The sequence below is a fragment of the Poecilia latipinna genome, unplaced genomic scaffold (assembly GCF_001443285.1).
Source record: "Poecilia latipinna isolate Pla-1442-1.1 unplaced genomic scaffold, P_latipinna-1.0 Scaffold90, whole genome shotgun sequence".
Classification (NCBI taxonomy): Eukaryota; Metazoa; Chordata; class Actinopteri; order Cyprinodontiformes; family Poeciliidae; genus Poecilia; species Poecilia latipinna.
Window position 1 is genome coordinate 247,501 of NW_015112706.1, and position 20,322 is coordinate 267,822.

The window sequence follows — 20,322 nt, forward strand, 5'->3', positions numbered from 1 at the left end:
TCTCCTCCAGCGCAGTGTCGTAGCGCTCGTGTTGCGTTTAAAGGCGGCTCGGAAAAACAGGTTTCCACATGTTAACAACGGATTAAACAGTTTTAACTGCTGATAAAAGTGACAGAGGACACAGATATGGGAAGTGCGGAAGCCCCTACTGCAGGGGTGTCCAAACTTTTTGCAAAGGGGGCCAGATTTGGTGTGTTAAAAATGTAAGGGGGCCGACCTTGGCGGACGTTCTTTACATAGAACAGCAATATATGTAAACAAATTTCAGCAAGCCATTCTGTGTTTCACATTTGCTTTTTTATTTTAATTTCAGCGATCTTAAGCATGTCTTTTGGTTCATTTGAAACATGTATATCATATGCAATTGAATATTCACTTAACTTCACTTTTTTAACACTAACTTTTTTTTAACGGTTAAACAGAAGTAATTATACTCTTGTGTGCAAATTACATTTGAAACATAAAAAAATATCTCACCATGGCAGTTCAATATTTACAGAATTTTTAAATAAAATAACAGAAAAATGAGCAAGTAATAGTCATGTCAACAAGTGCAGGGCTCATTTGAAATATGACATATTAGTAAATGATTAGATTTTTAAACGTTTATTATTCTGGAGTGAAAACTGAAAACTTGTCTGAATTTATGACTTATTTTGATCTTAAAAAACAAAAACGAAATTTATTCAGAGACTTATTGTAAATGACAAATGACTTGTCTGCATTAATGTGATACTGATATCTGGACTGCAGCACATAGGCCAGGTCTGGTTCAAAGGCAGCGGTATTGATGCGCAAGATGTCTTGTAAGTGAGAGTCCGTTATTTAAGTTCACAACAGAGAATGTCCTCTCACACAAATATGTCGACTAGTGTTGCAACCCGTCCCGTAAAATACGGAATCGTCCCATATTGAACCGAAACAGGACGCAATTTGTTCCATATTCGACAAATGTGTATGTGTAATAACAAGAAATGGTCCCCGAGTAATTTATATAGTAGGCTGCCCCAGTCATTGTTTCACTCACGGTATTGCGATATTGCGCCCAATTGCTTTCTGCGTAACATGGACCAACCCCGACACGCTGCCGCCGCAGTCCCGCCCCTTGGCTTTAAATATATAGGGACTGGTCCCTTGGTAGCCCCAGTCGAAGCGTAGTGCGCATGTCTGCCCTACTGTATCAAATTGACTTAGGAATAACAGAGTTGGCCATTCTAAGGTAAAAACCCAGCGCATACAGCATTCATGTTTTTTTGGGGTTTTTTTTCATCCAGACGGCTTCCCGCCCCCCCCCTGCATTGGCACGGCCCCCCCCCTAAGGGGCGCGCCCCACAGTTTGGGAACCTCTGGTATAGACCAATGACACCAATAAATCAATCTGACTGTAAAAATGCAAGAACACACACACACGCAAGCACAAGCACACACACACACACACACACACAGTCTGATCAAGGCCTGAAGGCTTTCATGTAGTAATCACCTATGGGAGTGTTAAGCAAGGAACGCCCACTGTGTCTGTGCATTCATTTAATACACTACTACGCAGTCTGTTATGAACAGTACTTCTGGCAGAGCACTTTTTAACTGAATCTTGATGCTAATAAATAAGGTAAACTCCGATTAATATTTAAAGCTAATCATAGCCACAGAGTTGGAGAACAGACAAAGACAGATTGGAGCCCGGCGGGAGGAAGAGGGAGCTTTCTAACGGATGATCCCAGTAGACTGAGGTCTCCACTTTCCTCAGATTTAAATTCAAAAGCTCTTGTTTTAAAAGAATGTTCTGACAATCCCAGCTGAAATCAGCCATAATTAATCTAGCAAGCTCCTAACAAAAGCGGTACAATCATTTTGTAAATAGACGACACGGGGGGAAAATTAATAAAGCATCATCATGTGCCAGGGTGGGTAATGATTTCCTCACATGTACATGAAATGTTTACGACTTTAGATTTATTTAGGAGTGACGGTGATGCTTTACATTTGTCTCTGAATGAATGAGGATGGTTTCAGCCTTTCATCATGCTAGTTTCCAAAAACATAGGTAGTTACCAGGGAGGGATGTTCGTATCATCAACATCAACTTACTGTATAATTCTGGTAGCCCTACCAACATGAAACTTACAACAGATGTTGGTAGGAACTCGGGTTAAACATGCACACAAAGAATCAAATTACATTGAATTTACAAATTACGCTTTGTAAAGGTACTGCACAGTGGTGCAGTTGGTAGAGCTGTTGCCTTGCAGCAAGAAGGTTATGGGTTTGATTCCCGTCCCCGGTCTTTCTGCATGGAGTTTGTTCTCCTTGTGCATGCGTGGGTTTTCTCTGGGTGCTCCGGTTTCCTCCCACAGTCCAAAAACATGACTGTCAGGTTAATTGGCCTCTCCAAATTGCCCCTATGTGTGAGTGTGTGTGTGCATGGTTGTGTGTCTCTGTGTGTCTCTGTGTTGCCCTGCGACAGACTGGCGACCTGTCCGGTGTGTACCCTGCCTCTCGCCCGGAACGTTAGCTGGAGATGGACACCCGCAACCCTCCCAACCCCACTAAGGGACAAGGGTGTAAAGAAAATGGATGGATGGATGGACGTTTTGTAAAATAAACTGGAATGACAACTTCAAGCCGTCATGTTTATGGATAAATGAGTGCATTGCATTGCCATGGTGTGAGCTTTGGGTCTTCCAACAGATTTTCAAAAGGATTCAAGTCAAGGCTACTGAATGGAAAAGTCTATCATCTTTATTTTGAGCTCTGAAACTAATTCATTTCTTTGGCTGTGTGGACTCAATGTCTCAACGAAAATCTACCTTTGTTTCATTTTCACATTTGTGTAAAGACTACATTCAGCCCTCAATTAAAGGCTGACAACCAGCACCACACCATGATGTTCCTACCTACAAACCTACTTGTTGGTTGGTTGTTTTTGGAATGATATGCACTTCTACTCCTACTGCAAAAACATGGCGCGCTTAAATTTTGCTCTCACCATTTTATTAGCCTATCCGAACATTCTGCAACAAACTTTAAGCAAGATCTGACAAGCTTTTTCTTCAGAAGTGAAGCCTGGTGCTGCTGAACAAAAACTAACTTAGGTATTCATGAATGTCCATTGCTGAGGAAAAAGCTTGTTAGATGCTGTTTAAAGTTTGTAGCAGAACATTTAGGCTAATGATGCTGTTGCTTACTGTAAAACTACCTCTGCATTTCAGGTGTATCCACTGATGTGGTCTCTGGGTTATGGATGACAAGTCTTTTAATTGTTTTATTCCTCTTTCAGAAATCTTGTAAGGAACACCTGTGATAGATTAATGGTGAAATTATGTCCTTTTAACTTGGATCACTGGAAATACTAATAATAGTTTAGAAATACATCTTTAACCAATAATGCCAACAATATCTTTTGCAACAGTAAGGTTGCAAAGGTAACGAGAAACAATTAAGGTAATTCAGCTCATTTCTTGCCTTTCTTTGCCCTTTTGCAGCTCATTTTCTTTGTGTGTTTAATAATTATTTCCTGTATCATTGCATTAATATAGTTTATTTTCTTTTTCTTTGTTTGCATGAGTTAATTACTTGGCTTTTTTACTGACATATGTTGTGAATTTCATATCAATAGCTCAAACAGAAATATCAAGGTGTTTAATCCACCAGTTAGTGACTATTTTTAGTAAAATAATTCATGGATAAATGTCCTGTTCTCCAGCTACGGATACGTACAGAAAAGAGCAGCCAGATTCACGCTTTCCCACAAGGATGAGCAACATTGGTAGATCGTAAACGTATGTTTCTAGCCATGTCATGTTGGACGCAGACAGGAGTGGAGACACAAACTGGCCATTTATATGGATGTTGTAGAAGACGGAGGGACAGATGTTTTCCCGTAGTGTCAGTGTCTCTTCAGCTCCTCTCTCTGACAGCACCACCAACTGACTCCTCTTACATAACCACACCCCCCCTTTTGGGCCGCCGCCTGCCTTTATTGGCTTATTTCTCTCCTTTTCAACCTTTACATTTTTACCCCACTTAACCCTGCAACTCATCCCTAACTGCTCATCTGAATTTCAATCTCTTTACGTCACAGATAAACTGTAGCTACTGTTGCACTCAAGGCACGTGCGACACGTTAAACAATTCATGTACAGGGGTGAAAATTCACATCGTAGGAAGACGCAAAGATCCTGTACAACGGCGTTTTCCTTAGTGGTGCATTTTCAACCAACTCAAGACCCCAGAATGAATAACAGTGCAACTTAAAGATATTTTATCGAGTTGTAGCCAATTTATGCCGTGCAACTTTAGTACTGAATGAATGTCTTGGCTATACGTGATGCAGTCCACTAATGGACATTAAAATCTCCATATAAGCAATAACTGCTTACATAATCACATTTGTTGCTAGCTTTCAAAATGCCTGATGGTTTGGATGAAGCAAGAATGTAACGTTACAGAAACTAAAAAAAATAAAACACACTCATGGCCCTAAAGCTGAAATACCTCCTCATTAGCTTTAATCTGCTAATATCAGCAAGCTTGCGGCTCAGATGAAGGCTCCATTTTCTTCTTGCCTTCCATATTCCAATTTTTCATTCTCAAACCACAATCGGACATAAACGACATCAATGCAATGCAAACAATGCAGATGGCTTCAGTTGCCGCGAATGCAAGACTGCATAAACACATACTCATGCACAGTAAGAGCCATTTCTTGAATCTCATGTTCGCCAAGCTGCCCTTCCCCCCACCCAAAGATCACTCTCATGCTCACATACGTGCACCTTGATTAATTAAAGGCTGAGCTTCTGAAGCTGTCCTGACCTTTTCTTAACCGTCATTTATATACACACGTGTAAATAAATGACACTAATGGAAACAAAATGGAGCCCACTGGGGGGAAGAAAAAGCTAGTTTCATTCATTCTGTGCAACATGTAAGACGCAACATTTAGAAACAGGCTGATTTCTTTTGGTACAAAACAATCTCATTATGCTGAGGTTGTTTTAATCACAAGGCCTGCCTAATGAAAACGACACTGCTGTCAAACATCGATTTCATTATCAATTTGCTAATGAGACTTTATCCCTTACTTAGCTGATCAGAAACAAATCCATTTTTCCTTCATCTAATTTTGAAAGTCGGACACTAATTTCAGAGTAGAAATCTAAATTTGAAAGCATAAAAGAAAAACACAATCCTTTAGCCTGTGGCATCGGCATCAGTGTAAGCCTTTGACGACACACAGTAGGTGTGTTAAATCTATAGGCATTAGTCATCTGCATTAGTCCCAAACATGCAGATCATCTCCATGTGCGTGCACTGAAACCAGATTCATCCTGTTCCAACAGAGGAACCCCAGTCAACAAATTAAAGAGAGGGGGGGTTGAGGTGACTGCTAAATTAGAAGTATCTTTAATTAACTGAAGTAGCTGATTTTATTTGTCACTATTGCAATCACTTATGTGATCTCTACAAAACCCTAACAGAGTGAGGAAAGCGGATTACCTGGTCGTACCACTCCCGGTTGGTGCAGGTGCACTCAGGCCACCATCCTCCTTGTCCACTGGAGTTGTTGCCGTTTACCTTGGGGCCACACTTGGACTGGCCCTTTGGGTTGGGGCCTCCAGGGCCTCCACCAGACATAATCTTGCCCTTACTTCTCCCCAAAGTGCCACCTCCACCACCTCCTCCTCCGCCCCCACCGCCTCCTCCTCCTCCCATGCTTCCACCCCCTCCTGAGGCTGGAGGGGGCAAGGTCTGGCCTCCCCCGTACCCAGGTGGGTATCCATAGGGCTCGGCCTGCCAGTCTCCTCCGTACGCTGGGGGGTCCATCCTGCGCAGAGCTGCCATACGGGTCACCTCATAACATTCTGGGCACTTGCAGCAGTGATGGTGCTTGTGCATGCTGGCTGTGCTGGCTGGGCTGACGCTGGGATGAGCGGCGTGGCACTCGGTCTCTGCTGCCTCCTCAGATCTCACACGGCACGCGGCGATCGGCTTGCAGAGCGCTAGCGCCGAAGGAAATAACACCAATCACAGGAATTTGTACAGATTTTCCCCTCTATCGTGTTTTTTTTTCTTTTTCTCTCTCTCTGTTTTGGTCAAATCCGGTTGCTTTATTCCTCGTGGATGTAGAGAACAAAAAAAAAAAAAAAGAAGCTGAAACTGAGACGGATGGGAAGCAGCAACAGGAAAACAAAAAATACAAAATGGGCACGTAGTCTTTGTCCTCTTGACGTAGAAGATCAAAGGAAATATTTAAGATATTGTATGCCACCACGCAATCAGAGACCAGCCCTGATGATAGAAATATCTTCTTGCTTCTCTTGGTTCACAGTGATACGCATATAAATTCATAGATATATAGATTCTTTTGTTTATATATCATATATATTTACACACACAAATACATATAAAAATATTAATATAAACAGACGAGCACAAATACAGATATGTACAAGGATAAATGTATATTTATATATATAAATATCTATATGCGTGTGTACAAATATATATATAGATATATAAACAATATGTATAAATAAATGATATCCGCAAATGAAAATCTTCCTTTGTTGAATCTGTATCTTCTTGATATGTCAAAAAAAAAAATCTCACGTTTTTTTTTCCTCCTGCGTTGAAAATCGTTGCCTTTTGCTCTCTGTCTCTTTTCTCAGGCTGCAGAGAGGAGCTGAGCGCTGGATCGCCTCTCAGTCAGCTTGCCCTAGATGTGGATTATTCAGAGGGATGCGAGCGAGCAAGAGGGAGGCTGGTGAGAGAGATAGAGAGAGGGGAGCAGCAGCGAGGGAGGAGGGGGAAGGATACATAGCAGCATCCCTCTAGCAGCTCAGTCCTGACAGCCACAGCCAATCAACTCGCAGCGTCGCCATCAGCAGCAGCAGCACCAACAGGACTGAGCGCTTCACTAGCTGCTCTTAAAGGGGCAGCGACACCGACGCCTCGCTGCTGCCCGCTTTGGGTGAGAAGGCACTTCTTCACGAAGTACGCCACAGTAAAAAAGAAGGGGGAAAAAATGGGGGGGGGAAGCATCGCATGTGTTTATTTTCTTAACATTTTCAAGAGAAAGAGCAAGGGAGTCCTAATCCGCAATCAGTCAATGACAACCACAGACTATAATCCATCAAAAGTGAGTCTAATCCATGTTTTTCATCAGGCCAGTGCAGCCAAAATCCAACTTACAATGAGCACCCCTGTCCCTCCGACTGATCACTGGCCACCTCCCCGGTCATCTCCAGTTCAGCTGCAGACTTAACGCCTGTCCTGTGCCATCACTGGCCATCCTGAAGCTCTGTGCCACAACACACATCCGCAAATAATCTCACAGAAAAAGCATAAGCATAAGATAATCACAGAGTTTTCACATTTCAACCATTCTTCGTCTTTTTTTTTTATTATTCTGCAAGACGTGGTCAAAAGGAGCACAGTGGGAGAAATCTGCCCTCGTGGATCCTCATTTAGGAACCATAGGGGAATTATTTCATGTTCACAATGATGACATCAACACATGTGTACCAAACCAATAAGATTACACGCTTTGGCTTTCGAGTGGGTGGAGGAAGAGATTGAGAGTGTGAACGTGTGAAGGGAAAAGGAGAGAAGGAGAGCCTATATGGCTTTCATGTTGCTGTGGCAGTTATATTTCAGTAATTTGATAGGACTGCCTGGGAGCTGCTTTACATGCTTATGAATTTGTAGTTTAGTCACAAACCGGATACAAAACATCCTGACACAGAGTGAAAGGTTTGTCTTTACAGGGAGCTGATGGAAAGTGTTACAGTGTTGCCATTAAAGCCCTGTAAGTATGCATTATTAATGGGGAACAGAGCTGGGTGTGTCATCGTGTGTTTCAATGTAGCCTTGCATGTTACGGTGCTTATATTTGAACACGGTGTGCTTCAGATTCAAATTCAACATCAGAGTAGCATTCTTATCAAACCGAACAGAATCTTAAGACGAGGCCAAAAGTGGCTCACGCAGCAGGCTCAGCCACACTTAATTACATGCAACAGTAACTCACTTCATTTTAATGATATTCTTTCACTCTATCCTAGTCCTTCCTTCAAGAAGAAGGAGAGACTTGTGCAATCTTATGCAGAAACCGCGAACGCCTGGGGATGCGGCCACAAACTCTTACGAAGTCAACGAGAGCGTCGAGGCGAAGCTTTGAAGCAAACGATGTAAGCATATCGATCCAGGCACACATGACCGCACGCATGTGGCCACTAATCCTTCCCGCTGTTATTCTATGGTTCAATTTAAAGCCATCAGAAGAGCAAACAAAACAGATGTATATTGATTTGCAAAATAAAAAAAATGAGGCAGTAATAGAATTTTTCAGCAACGAATAAAGATCCACCTACAAGATTGTTTATCTTGTAGGTGTTTCTTCTTCAAGAGAAGAAGAAAACAAACTCATACAGGGAGAGGTGAAAAGACAAAAGGGTGATAATTATTATCCCATAGTAATAATAATGACAATAATTAAGATTTATATAAGCAAAAATATCAAAACTGATACTAATTTTATGAATTCAGAACTGTCCATTCGTGATGCCAATAAAACAAAATAAAAACAAAAATAAATTTCAAGTTCAGTTCAATTAATATTCATTCCATTCAGTTCAGCCGGCTCCAACTAACATCTGCATGATGCAAAACATATACAATGCAGTTCTCTAATTCGATAATCAACTGGCCAACTGCATTATATCTGCATAATATCCTAATTTTAAATGTTTTCATTATTTGTATGCATAAATAGGGGGAAATAAAGAGTGTAATTAATCTATATAACTGCTTCATGAAGAGAAACTCGTTTAATGAAATGAATAAACTTTTCCATAATATTCCAGCTTATTAAATATGACGGTAAATGAAGGTTCTGATGGAAAACGTTTCACAGGCAGAACCAGTACATATGGCCTTGCAGAATCAAGAAGGAGGCAAACAGAGAAATGATCACAGATTGATCAGTGTGGACATACGTTATCTGTTAATATTGTTTGTTATATCAGTAATAAATGTTAAATAATTATTATTCTTTAAATATTAAAGTACTGCCAAAATGTAGTAGTTTATAAAACCTAAAACATGACAAAAAGAAACTAAAATTAACATTATTACATAATAATTATCAATGAATAACAAATAAAATAAACTAAAATATAATAAAAAACAGAATTTTTAGGCAAAATTCAAAAAGGTCAAATTCATATGAAATTATATACATTCCAGTTTAATCCTGATTAATTTTAATGAAACCCAATTCCTTCCTTTATCATATTTGCAAGTACCAATTAAAGCTATGTAAATTTATGAATTAGACTGCTTTATAAATTGATTTCCATTTGAAATAAATGTGCCCTCTGAAAATCTACTGGCAAATGAAAAAAGAAGATGCATTAAATTAGGAAATCGTTTTCTTCCTTGCAGCCCTTTCAACGCTATCAGCTCAGAACCAGGCTGCACAGCCCTTATTACATAAACCCACCTGGACATCCTGTAACACACACACACACACGCATGCACGCACACACACGCGCACACGCAACACACACACATTCATGTAGTCATAACGAGCATTACAAGACCCAACCACTGCACAAACCGTGCATTGAGCTTTTCAGTCATTTCTAGGCATTTCTCTGAGAAGCTGTGTGACTGCTCCTTTGTCACCTGACAGGATGTATGACCATAAAAGTACAGTCGGTAGTGAGGCAGTCTTAAAGGGGCAGGTTCTTAATAAAAACACACTAAGCCTCTGCTGTAACATTCAGTTATTGCAGGAAAGAATGAAGAAGCAAGTTGTATATGTGCAAAAAATACCAGTAAACAATAGTGTACATGCTACTTTACATTTATTGCATCAAACTTTTGAAATGTGGTGTTATGCATCATCTCATGATGAAATACAGAAAAAGAAGGTGACAAAGAGACTATTAACTAGAAAAAAAGCAGCTGCTCAGCTATACAAACTAAATCCAGCACCACCAATTGATAGAATAATGATAAAGGGAAATATACCCGCTGTGGGGAGCTAAAATTGATGGTTAATGAGGGAGATTTTATCAGAGCTGCACCACTGAGAAATGGTGGATTTTGTGCAAGCATAAAGGGAATGAAGAAGAAAGCAGAAGAGCTATGAAAAGGGACAAGTAGGTGGTTAAAAGACCAGCTAAAAACTGACAGGGAGGTGAGGGTATTTGGAAAAATATGATGAAGGTGCTGCAGGTCCACGACAGATGCCATGGAAGAGGAGAGATGAAGCTAAGGTGCCCTGTGTGTGGGCAGAAATGCAATGACTAGAGGGGGCTTTACTGAAGCATGGAGCTGAACAGAAGGGGAAGTAAAAATAGAGAGATGCAGAGAATACAACAAAGTGCTTATGCATCTGTGAGTGCAGCGGAATGCTAAATAAACTGTAATTGCCTATTCACCCCGCCACAGAAGAGTGCAACGCACCTGAAATCAGTGTGCTTGCTGAGTGTGCATTGACGCAAAATGTGCAAAACCGCACGCGCCGGAGAAAGAGAAGAAAGAAAGAGAGGAATAAAAAAAAGAGAAAAAAACAGACACGAATTAAAAGAGGAATGAAAAAGACAGCATGAAAAACAGAGAAGCGAGGAGAGAGATAGAGCGGCAGAGCAGTCTGTAGGGATGCAGGCGGGGGAGGAATGTGGTTTCCATGGTAACTGGGGGGATAGGAGGGGAGGCTGAGCTCTGGGTGTCCGTTCCAGCTCCGCACTGCACCGGCCCTCGCCTCTCAGCCGCCTTGCTATCACTCTCCAGCCTCCCCCTCCACATCTTTCTCTACGCCCCCCACCACCGCCTCTCCTCTCTTCCTCTCGCTCTCTGCCATTCCCTGCGCCTCACCTCCCTCCCCCAACGTGACAGTGGGAGGATCAAACATGCACACAACCTGTGCCGTCACTGGATTCTTATGCAGCCATTATCATCCATGCACACTGAACCCATGTGCTTACCGCCTGCACCCCTCCCATTTTTTTTCTTTTTTTTTTTTTTTTAACCCCCTTCAACTCCCCTGATCCTCATGCTTACACCCCTACCTCCACCACCCACTCATTGCACTAGATCTGGGCGCAGCTGAGGAGCAAAGCGCCTGCGGCCACTGTGCTGCCATGTGCCACTGGCCGTGTTGTAATGGGGAACGCATGTGAACACAAGGGCCTGTAAAAGCACTGAGGAAAATGGCAGGCTACTGAGACGCATCACGAAAGACAAGAACCGATCCGATTGCTCATGTGAGAAGCATATTGGCCAGCCTCTGAAGAAACTGCCAAACATCTTGTTTATCTGGCAAAAAGTTGGTTCATACGAGGCCAAAAGCAGCAGCTGAAGAACTGAGATCCTTTAGTTAACTAACCGACACTGCAAAAAGTCCGACACTTGAAATCCTGATCCGAAACATTTATTGAAAATTGACGTTCTCAACAAAAGTATCCCTTTCAGGTGACATCTGTTGGTTATTTAATTTTTTTTTAAATCCATGCAGGGTCTTGCAAAAACGTTTATGCCTCTTGAACGTTTTTATTGTAACACATCGCCGTAACCTTCAATGTGTTGTAAAAATCTGATAACGCTAGCATACATATGTATTTTGTCTCCTGATTTAATAATTTGTTGAGCCACTTTCAAACAGATGCATTTTAGGGAAGACTGTTAAGTTGTATTTTGATACTTTGCAGACTCAAATAGTTCAAGATGCTTTCTGTGATGTCTTAGCAGAATAATATTAGAAGAAGATGTATGTATTTGTGTTTATTTAACAAGTTTATTGTGAGTATTTCTGTCATTTCTCCACTGACCTTTGGCATCTCGACGAGGGAGCGCGCCACAACACCAGAGACTCGCTCCACTTTGAGGGGACTGCTCCTGCTGGTCACTCGAACCCGAGACACGCCTTCATCCTCCTGGTCCTGCAGCAAGCAGAGAGGTTTGGTCTTATATTTCATAAAATAGATTTAAAGAGCTGTCTGCAATTCTGCATGACAGGAATCCCCCCTGTTCCCCACCATTATAAGCATGATGAAGTAGGCATAGAAAAGAAGATAGATTTGTAGGGCAACAATAAGACTTTTTTTTAGGATAAAAGTACAATATTTTTAATATTTCTTCAATAGATATAGTTTGTGTAAGCTATTCTTGCCAATTTCAAAACGATCTTTAGCTAAACAGCTTAGTGAATAGATGAAACCAGATATGTACACTCTAGAAAAAGACAAATCACCTTTATTTCTCAGCTAACTTTTCATGTTATTTCCATTTACGTACATTTTAAAAGTTTAATTCTGATTTAAAGTCTAACAGTAAGGAAAGAAGGCTATGTGTCTATTTCTGATGTGTATAAACATTTGGTTTCAGCTGTAATTATTTCACAATTCAATAGAAAATGCTAAGTAACACATCAGAGAGAGAAGACGATATGTGGGTTTAAAAGAAGAAACAGACATTTGCTTTTAACTTGCCTTCACCGTTTGATCTCGTCTTTTAGGACAAATTCACGTTAGCCAACTCAGTACAGCAGCAGATTTACAGCCAAACAAATTCCCAAAACAAATGCAATACAGAATTCTAGGCTTCATGGTGACCAATGAAGCTTGCATAGTTAGAGAGTCTTTCGTACCTGAAATATATGCCCACCAATGCTGCTTAGACCACAGAGTCCAGTCAGTGACACCAGAGGGCAGCCTTTAGAGCAAGTCATCACTAGTAGCAAAAGGAATTACTATTAAAAAAAGCTCTGTATAAATCCCTCTATAGCACCCGAGTGAAACAACATCCACTCTTGTCACAAAGACAAGTGTTTATATAGAAACAGCCCTCAGCCATGAGCATGCACGCTGCAGTACTTCCAATGAACAAACAGGAAATAAATACTTCTGTAAATTTATGCCATGTTTGCAGCCTTTTCTCAACGATTTCTTCAAATTTAAAACAAACAGAGCTTGTGCTATGTCAGACATGCTGAGCGCGTTCAGCTTTGACAGCTTTGTTTCCTCGTGGCAGAGGTGACAGGCAGGTCAACTGAAAGCAGAAAATGCCCCTCCCAGCTTCCTGCTCTGGCTAATAAAAGCAGCTAAGGGTCTGATATTCACAGAGATAAATATAAACGACCGCAGGTGTACTTGAACTGAGCTCACTAAGTTTTTATTATTATTATTTCTGTGTAAAATAAAATACTTGAAAGGCTTCTAAAAGAGTCTGCTGTAACAGGTTTTCCATTCTTCATGCAAAGAAGGGCATTCCTCCTCCTCTCTCACCTGCTGCTCTGCACCAAATCATTGAATTTGCAGACTCATTTAGTTTCCCTCCCATCCTCCACTCATGTGACAGCAGGGTTTGAATACAGATGAGCACTTCAGTGGATATACATGAAGGAGCGTGCTTTTTCCCCTTTAAAACTTCCCAACAGGATCACTTCATCCTTCCAACCAGCTCAGGATTGTGCCTGCGCCCCACAGCCAGCTGGTACCAAAGGAGGACAGACCAGGAGCCACACAGCACCGAATTAGAAAGTCGAGAGGGTGGATCACAGTGGTACTGAGAGGAGCTGAATGACGTTCAGAATGTGGTCATAATTTAGGGTTTAGATGTTCAAACTGGGAACGGACATACTCTGAACACGTGGAGCTTGAATTAACCAAGAAGTAGCAGTTCATGCTTAACTAATCCAGTAATTCCCAAACAAGTACAAAACACTGAGGAATAGCTTAATAAGGTTTGAAAAAAGCAAAACAAAATTCTCAAAAGGGATTTGTTACAGAAAATAAGTACCTTTTATAAACTGGTTTAAGAGGCGAAGTCATTCAAAATTTCAAGCTTTAAAAATATCTGACTAACCGCAGTCAAAGAAAGCAGCTACTAAAAATCAAAATAAAGAATCAGAAGACTATGAAACCCACAGAGGGTGTTCAATTCGTGCCCTTAAAATACATCTGAAACTAAACTGGGTCAGTAAACCTACCAGAAGTTTCCAAAGTTGTGACATTATAATTTGTTTGTTTAATAAGATGTTGAAGACACTATTAAATAAATCTCTGACAGACTCATTTTCTCATTATTGTGGTGCTTAGCAAATAAAAATATTTTTAGTTATTCTAACTGAGCTAAGATAAGAGAAGTGTCATGATTTGCAGTAGTACAGATGGTGAGGAAGACACTGTGGACCCAGGTTGAAATGATAGAAGTGATGACTTAATTATGAATGGTATCATTAAATCATCCCTTGATGAAGTCCAAAAGTCCAGGCAGCAGAGAAAGAGCGGAGGCTCAAAACTGGTAGCAACTGGTTACTATCAAAAAACCATACTGACAACAGACTTGACGGAAGACAAGACACCAAGACAGGAAGACAAGACGCCAAGACAGGAAGACAAGACACCAAGACGGGACGACCAGACAAGGACCCAACAAGGAACACAGGTGGGTTTAAATACACAGGGAGACAATCAGGGGAAACAAGAAACAGGTGTAACTAATCAAGGGGAAGACGGGACAACACAGAGAATCCACAGACACAGAAATCTACATAAACACACAGAAACAACCAAATCCTTACAGGACATTTGGTCTGATTTAAGTTTAGACAGTAAAAAAAATAAATAAATAAATAAATAAATTGTGTATGTATCTTTTTATTCAACATTTGTAAACTTCTGGTTTCAACTGTATATTAGAACATCACTTTAGTTGAAAAAAATATTATACTGGAGCATCTTTGGTGTGTAAACAATTGTGGGAGTCTGTGTAAAAAATAGCTGTCCAGCGCAAACATGACAACAGTTTAAAAGTTCATAAAGGACCCGTTCTCCCTCCGCCATCCACAAAAATGTCCATGACGTCAGGAAAAGGTTCCTGTGGTTTAAATAGTTATGTGTGCCATCCGTCATCCACATGAAGTCAAAGCTCCCATGACTCAGGGTAAAATGTAGAAATCTTAGGAACGCAGGTAATAACATCTTGTTTCAGCTGCCAAGTTAAAGCAACTCATACACAACACAAGCAGCATCTCATTCAATGTAAACATAAAGCACATTTTCTCTGATCTACAATAAAATGTGAAGCGGTAAAATTACCTCCCACACATCCTGCCCGCTGTCTTCCTTTACAACAGTTTGTTCTGCGTTCAACTGCAAGGTCACCTCGTAACACTCTTGAATATCTGTGGGGGAAAAGAAGTAAAACAATAATGATTTTTTTTTCTCTCTTTACTTGGGCAAGAACAAACATAATCACTTCTCAGTTATATTTTATTTCTGCTGATGAAATTCAGGAAGCTCACAGTTTTCAGTGGGTAAAATTGGAAGATTGGGATTTAATTGTTTACATGGATGTCTTTATATTTCCAAACATACTCCATATATTCATTTGCTGAACTATGTGACCCCGGCTCAGAGTGTCAATCAGTGTCTGATAGAATCACATAACATCTTATAGCTCCACATAAAAACAAGATCATGACCCCTGCTGACACCAGAGTATTAGTAAAGATTGTCTATATTACCATGCGTTGATGTGCCTTAGGACTTATTCTGTATATTTTAACCACTAGGTCAGTAAGAGCCAACACAATGAGTTATAAAAAAAAATCTTAGTGAATGTTCTCTGTTTATTATTCTACACACATCACATTTTCTTTCTGATTCCAGACATCCATGATTTATTATTGCTTTTTCCATTACAGAGGAGAGAGCGAGAGTGTAACTTTATGGTTCATTCTCATATGGTGCAGTGTTGTTTAGGTTATAGAGGCATGCAGGCAAGCCTCTATAACAGCAAAAACACTCAAAATGTTATGCGTGTAGCCTGTGGATAACACTACTCAAGGTGCATGATGTATTGGTGTAACTCCAATTCTCCTTTTTATTTATCTTTCTAAGAAAGTCTCAAAAGCAGCTAGAGGTCAACACAAGGTTAACACGATTAGAGAGTAAAAGCAATTAATTAATAGATGGATGGATGGATGGATGGATGGATTTTCAATGATATTTCAGAGGAGAAAATATAAAGGATTTATGGGTCAAAAGAAAAAATGACCCATATTTTCACCTTTTCTTTAATTTAGGTTTGGCAATTGTTGAGCAAAACCAATTAAAAAAAAAAACTTAAAGTACAATTGTGCAGTGGAGTCATGAGCCAAAGTGGACTGTGTATCAAGAGACTCCATAAAACAGGTAACATAAATAATAAGTCTGGTTTGAGCGTGCCAAATAAATTGAAATGATGTCAAAAACAAGTGCAACCAAACACTGAAAGATTTTGTTCTTGCATATTAGACCTTTAATATTCAAAAAGTCAAGATAGGACAATAAATTTACATGATAGGGCTAATAGCAACAGCAGCTGAAGGGACTTTGTTTCAAGTTTTTAGGATTAAAACTTGCCAGTATAAACGGCAGTCTTAGGACTAAAGGTCAGTGAACGCCCTGGAAAACCGCAAGACAGAGTCGGAGCAAAATGAATCCAAGACTTTCAATGCTATGAAGCAAATTTGGTACCTTAGAACAAAGGTGAAAGATCTGGAAAATTGTGTTTGAAGAAAAACAAAACTGCTACTGATCAGTCTTCGACAGGGAGACAAAGTTGGAAACTGCTTAAGTTTATATAAAACTGTTACACAGTTGACAGATTTTGTCTCCTGGAGAGAGCACACCAGACTCTAGAACTATCAAACCAAACAAGAAAAGGGCGGCTCTCCTTTTCTTGTTTTTAAGATCATCGCTTTGTCTGGGGCTCAACAAGACAGTGGGGCATCACATATGAGAGAAGCAAGTTCTTTCAGCTGAAACTATATAGAAAAGCTCTGATTTTAACTCAGCCAAGAAATGCATTTGTTGAGAAATTCTGTGGATTCCAGTAAAACTTTTATAAAGTGGATAAAGTGAGGATATGGAAAAACACACCTGTTCTGTTTAGCATATATGACATGAATGCAGGCATGTTGAAAACTGTTATGTAGGTTTAGACGTAAAGAATAAGGGGATTTTTTGCTTATATTTGAATGTGCTTTCACATTTCAAAGATGTGAAAGCACCTTTGAATGTAGGTATGCCACTTTGACGCTTTCCAGTAGAGTGTTTATATCGAAGTCAAGGGAGTGTGATTTAGTATTCAACTGTGCATGGATGGGGTATGCTTTTGCCAGTGTTTTATATTTATGTATGAACTGATTGTAGGATAATGAAATTAGTTATTTAAGTGCCCTGTAGAGGCCTGATAATTGCATCCATTTCACTTTTCAAGCATTAAGAATGCAGAGCTGAGTGGAGCATTTGGATCTTGTACTGTAAGATTAGGTGAGGTTTTTATGGGGTTGAGTTACAGTTGTGTCGACTCAATAGCAATGGTGCTCATGTGCAACATTAATGGTATGTGGACAGCAGTTTGGCTTATATGCTGATCAAATGCTACATGTATCCCACAGTGTCAAATGTGCAGGTAGGAAATGCAGGGACGTTTTTAATCCTTAATGTCTTCCTACATCTAAGTAATTAAAGGCAGATACACAAAACTGTAACAGGTGAAAATAACTAACACACCTAATTAGCTACTAATGAAAAATTGCCAAAAATCTGCAGAATATCTCCTTCTTGAAAAAAGAAATTCAGAGAAAATGTTGATTAGCACATATTTTTAGTTAAAAATCAGCATTATGTTTATTCCACGCATTTTGAGAGTGTTTCTTAACCGTGCCACACTTTCTCCTTTCAGGTTCCTTCTGAGTGGCAAGCATTTGATGAGAATGTACTGTGACATTTTTGCTGATGCCAAACACAGGACTAGCAACTGCAACGTTGACATAAGGAAATGACAGAAGAGTTCATCAGCTTTCAAAAAAACAGGTTCACTGAAAGGTCAAGTCGGGTTTCAAAATTCCTTTGAAAAGAAGATCTTGTCATTTTCCAAAATCAAAGCTATGTCATTTTTATTATAAAAACTATAAAATTCTGGCTTCTGTGTGTGTGCTTCAGACAGAGACATGAGCCAGAATGTCCCAACAAGACAATGTGGGAACAAAAGTGTAAGAATGGAGCATTTGACTCATCTCTGTGTCTGAATGTGGAGGAGTGAAGCCATGTGTGGGAAGAGCAATTTGTTGACCAGCTGACTGAAGAGCAGCCTCACTTAAACAAACTCTCATGTACATGCAAACACACACATACCTAAGCTGAATAGTTCAGATTTTGTTCCATGCCAATGTTTTGTTATGTCCATTGACATTTATTTAACCTACAACCAAGACGTTCACTAAATGTGGAAACAAAATTTGGAAATTTAAAGTGAGGAACTGAATGTGAAAAGTCTAGTTATAGAAACACATATGTTTAACTGATCAGACAGTAAAGACAACCATCAAAACAATATAAAGATGTGCATGAATGTCTTATTATGGAGGAAAGGTGGTAGCGATTGATCCAATGGTCAAAGCCTGACTTCAACGTCTTTGTTAAATATAAACTTTGGCGATACCCAAGAAACAAAACGCTTAATTTAACATGTATTTTTCCAGGCTAAATAAAGACGTGCGTCGAGTGTTAGGAGTTCTGTCTTGACTTTGCAGCTTTGTTATCCACTACAAACCATGACTTTCTCATATTGTTCATCTGCTGTAAATAGTTTTCTTGGACTGACACTTTTTGACTGTACTCTACTCCTCCACATTCCTCATTTTTTAAAAGACAACTAGTACAATGTGCTGTCCTTGTCAGAAACAAAACTTAACCAGAAAACTGGTGAAAAAGCAGCCAAGAAGCAAACATTTTTCGGAGACTTCGGAAAGCCAAGAGAATATTTACCAAAGATTACCAGAAAGTTTGGCTGGTTGGAAGCAAAGCTGAAACACATTAGAGGTGGTTTAAAGGTTTTCCACAGTTAAATACTTTCAAAGATGGTAATAATCATCTCCAGTCAACAAGGAAGTTCTGCAACAGATGGTGCAGCCTCCACAAAGCCCTTATCGGCATTAAATCGGTCTGGAACACCAAAGCGCTTGACACAGACTAAATATGTAAAAGTGGAGGCAATTTCTCCAGGATACCTGCCAAGCACCTTAAAATGTGAACAAATATGTCTCTGCAAACTACTTGCTGTTGTAAACAATGCCTTTTGTATATATATTTACTTTTTCAGTGCTCTTTTTTAGGATGTAATCAAGAAAAACATGTCACCTTTCATCTAAAAAAAATTCTCCTTATTTTTAGTGTGTTATCATTACATTTATCCATATGACCTGTTCTTTTAATAACATAAGTGCTATTTCTACTTTAAGTGATAAAAAAACCTGCATCTGAGAAGTCTTGCAGGATTTGCTCTCTGACTGCATCTTGGGCACCTCGGTTTCCAGTTAACACTTCTAATTACTTTTTCTGTTCCTGTAAAAGGTAACAAGCTCTTCTGAAGGTGCTCGATCACATCTCCTTCAGATGTCAGCGTTCTCATTCTCAGTCACATAAAGTACAGACAGCTTTTCTGTTTGCACATCTTGTGGCCTTCTAAAACAGTCTCAGCAATGCTCCACGTCTGGAGACCACATAAATTCCTGGCCAGCAGACAAAACACACAATTCAAGGCAGAATCCACTCTGACTGAACTTATTCTAGATCTATATTTAGATGGGAAAAAAAGTTTGCATTATCCTGGTTGGAGTCTTTTTGACACAAATGCACCTTGGACTAACATGTCAATGCAGGATCGGGGAGCCACAGACCTCTTCTTTTTGTCATATGTACCTTTTGACTTAGATTGATTCATCTCTCCACGTCCTGCCAGGCTGAATCACACACACAGACAAAAATGTGCCCCTGGATCTTTACATGACGACGAGCAACCCACACAACACTGATGGAAAACTAGGTCACAATTTCAAAGCAGGGCAAACGATTCACCCCCTTCTCACAGCCTCAATAAAACATTCCTCAGGCATTTAGGGTTCTCTGTAATGTAACGTGTGTCAGTCTCAACTCCCTCCACCCTGGTGCTCTGCACCATGTGCTTGTGTTGGAACAAAAGGACGGATGCACAGTTAAGGCAAGCTTTGTTTGTGACAGTGCAACCGTGCAGACATCCAATCAAGTGGCCAATACCTGTCCCGCCCACGTTGGATGCAACACCTCTATACACCCACAATGGAGCTAAGAGATATACCTTACTGTTGTGTTGACACATCAAATCGAAACTAGAGTTAATTATTTTCTTGCTCAGCTTAGACGGCTTTGCTTTTAAGCCACCGGCACAGTGACAAACGCAAAAAAGCTGTAACTGAAACCAGTTCACATGGCCCTGAGC

General features: G+C 40.1%; 1 protein-coding gene across 11 annotated transcripts in view; it reads right to left on the reverse strand.

The window, feature by feature from the left end:
* Nucleotides 1-20,322, reverse strand: part of dlg3 (discs, large homolog 3 (Drosophila)) — a 114,759-nt gene that overhangs the window by 87,567 nt on the left and 6,870 nt on the right. For 3 of the 11 annotated variants that reach the window (XM_015023669.1, XM_015023677.1, XM_015023663.1), the window contains exons 3-4: nucleotides 15,114-15,199; nucleotides 11,844-11,954 (exon numbers count right to left, since the gene is read on the reverse strand). In XM_015023669.1, the coding sequence (XP_014879155.1) occupies nucleotides 11,844-11,954; nucleotides 15,114-15,199 (197 nt within the window). Of the gene's footprint in view, nucleotides 1-5,502; nucleotides 6,800-11,843; nucleotides 11,955-15,113; nucleotides 15,200-20,322 lie in introns of those variants that run through there. The other 8 variants (XM_015023656.1, XM_015023648.1, XM_015023640.1 and 5 more) reach the window with 7 other exon arrangements.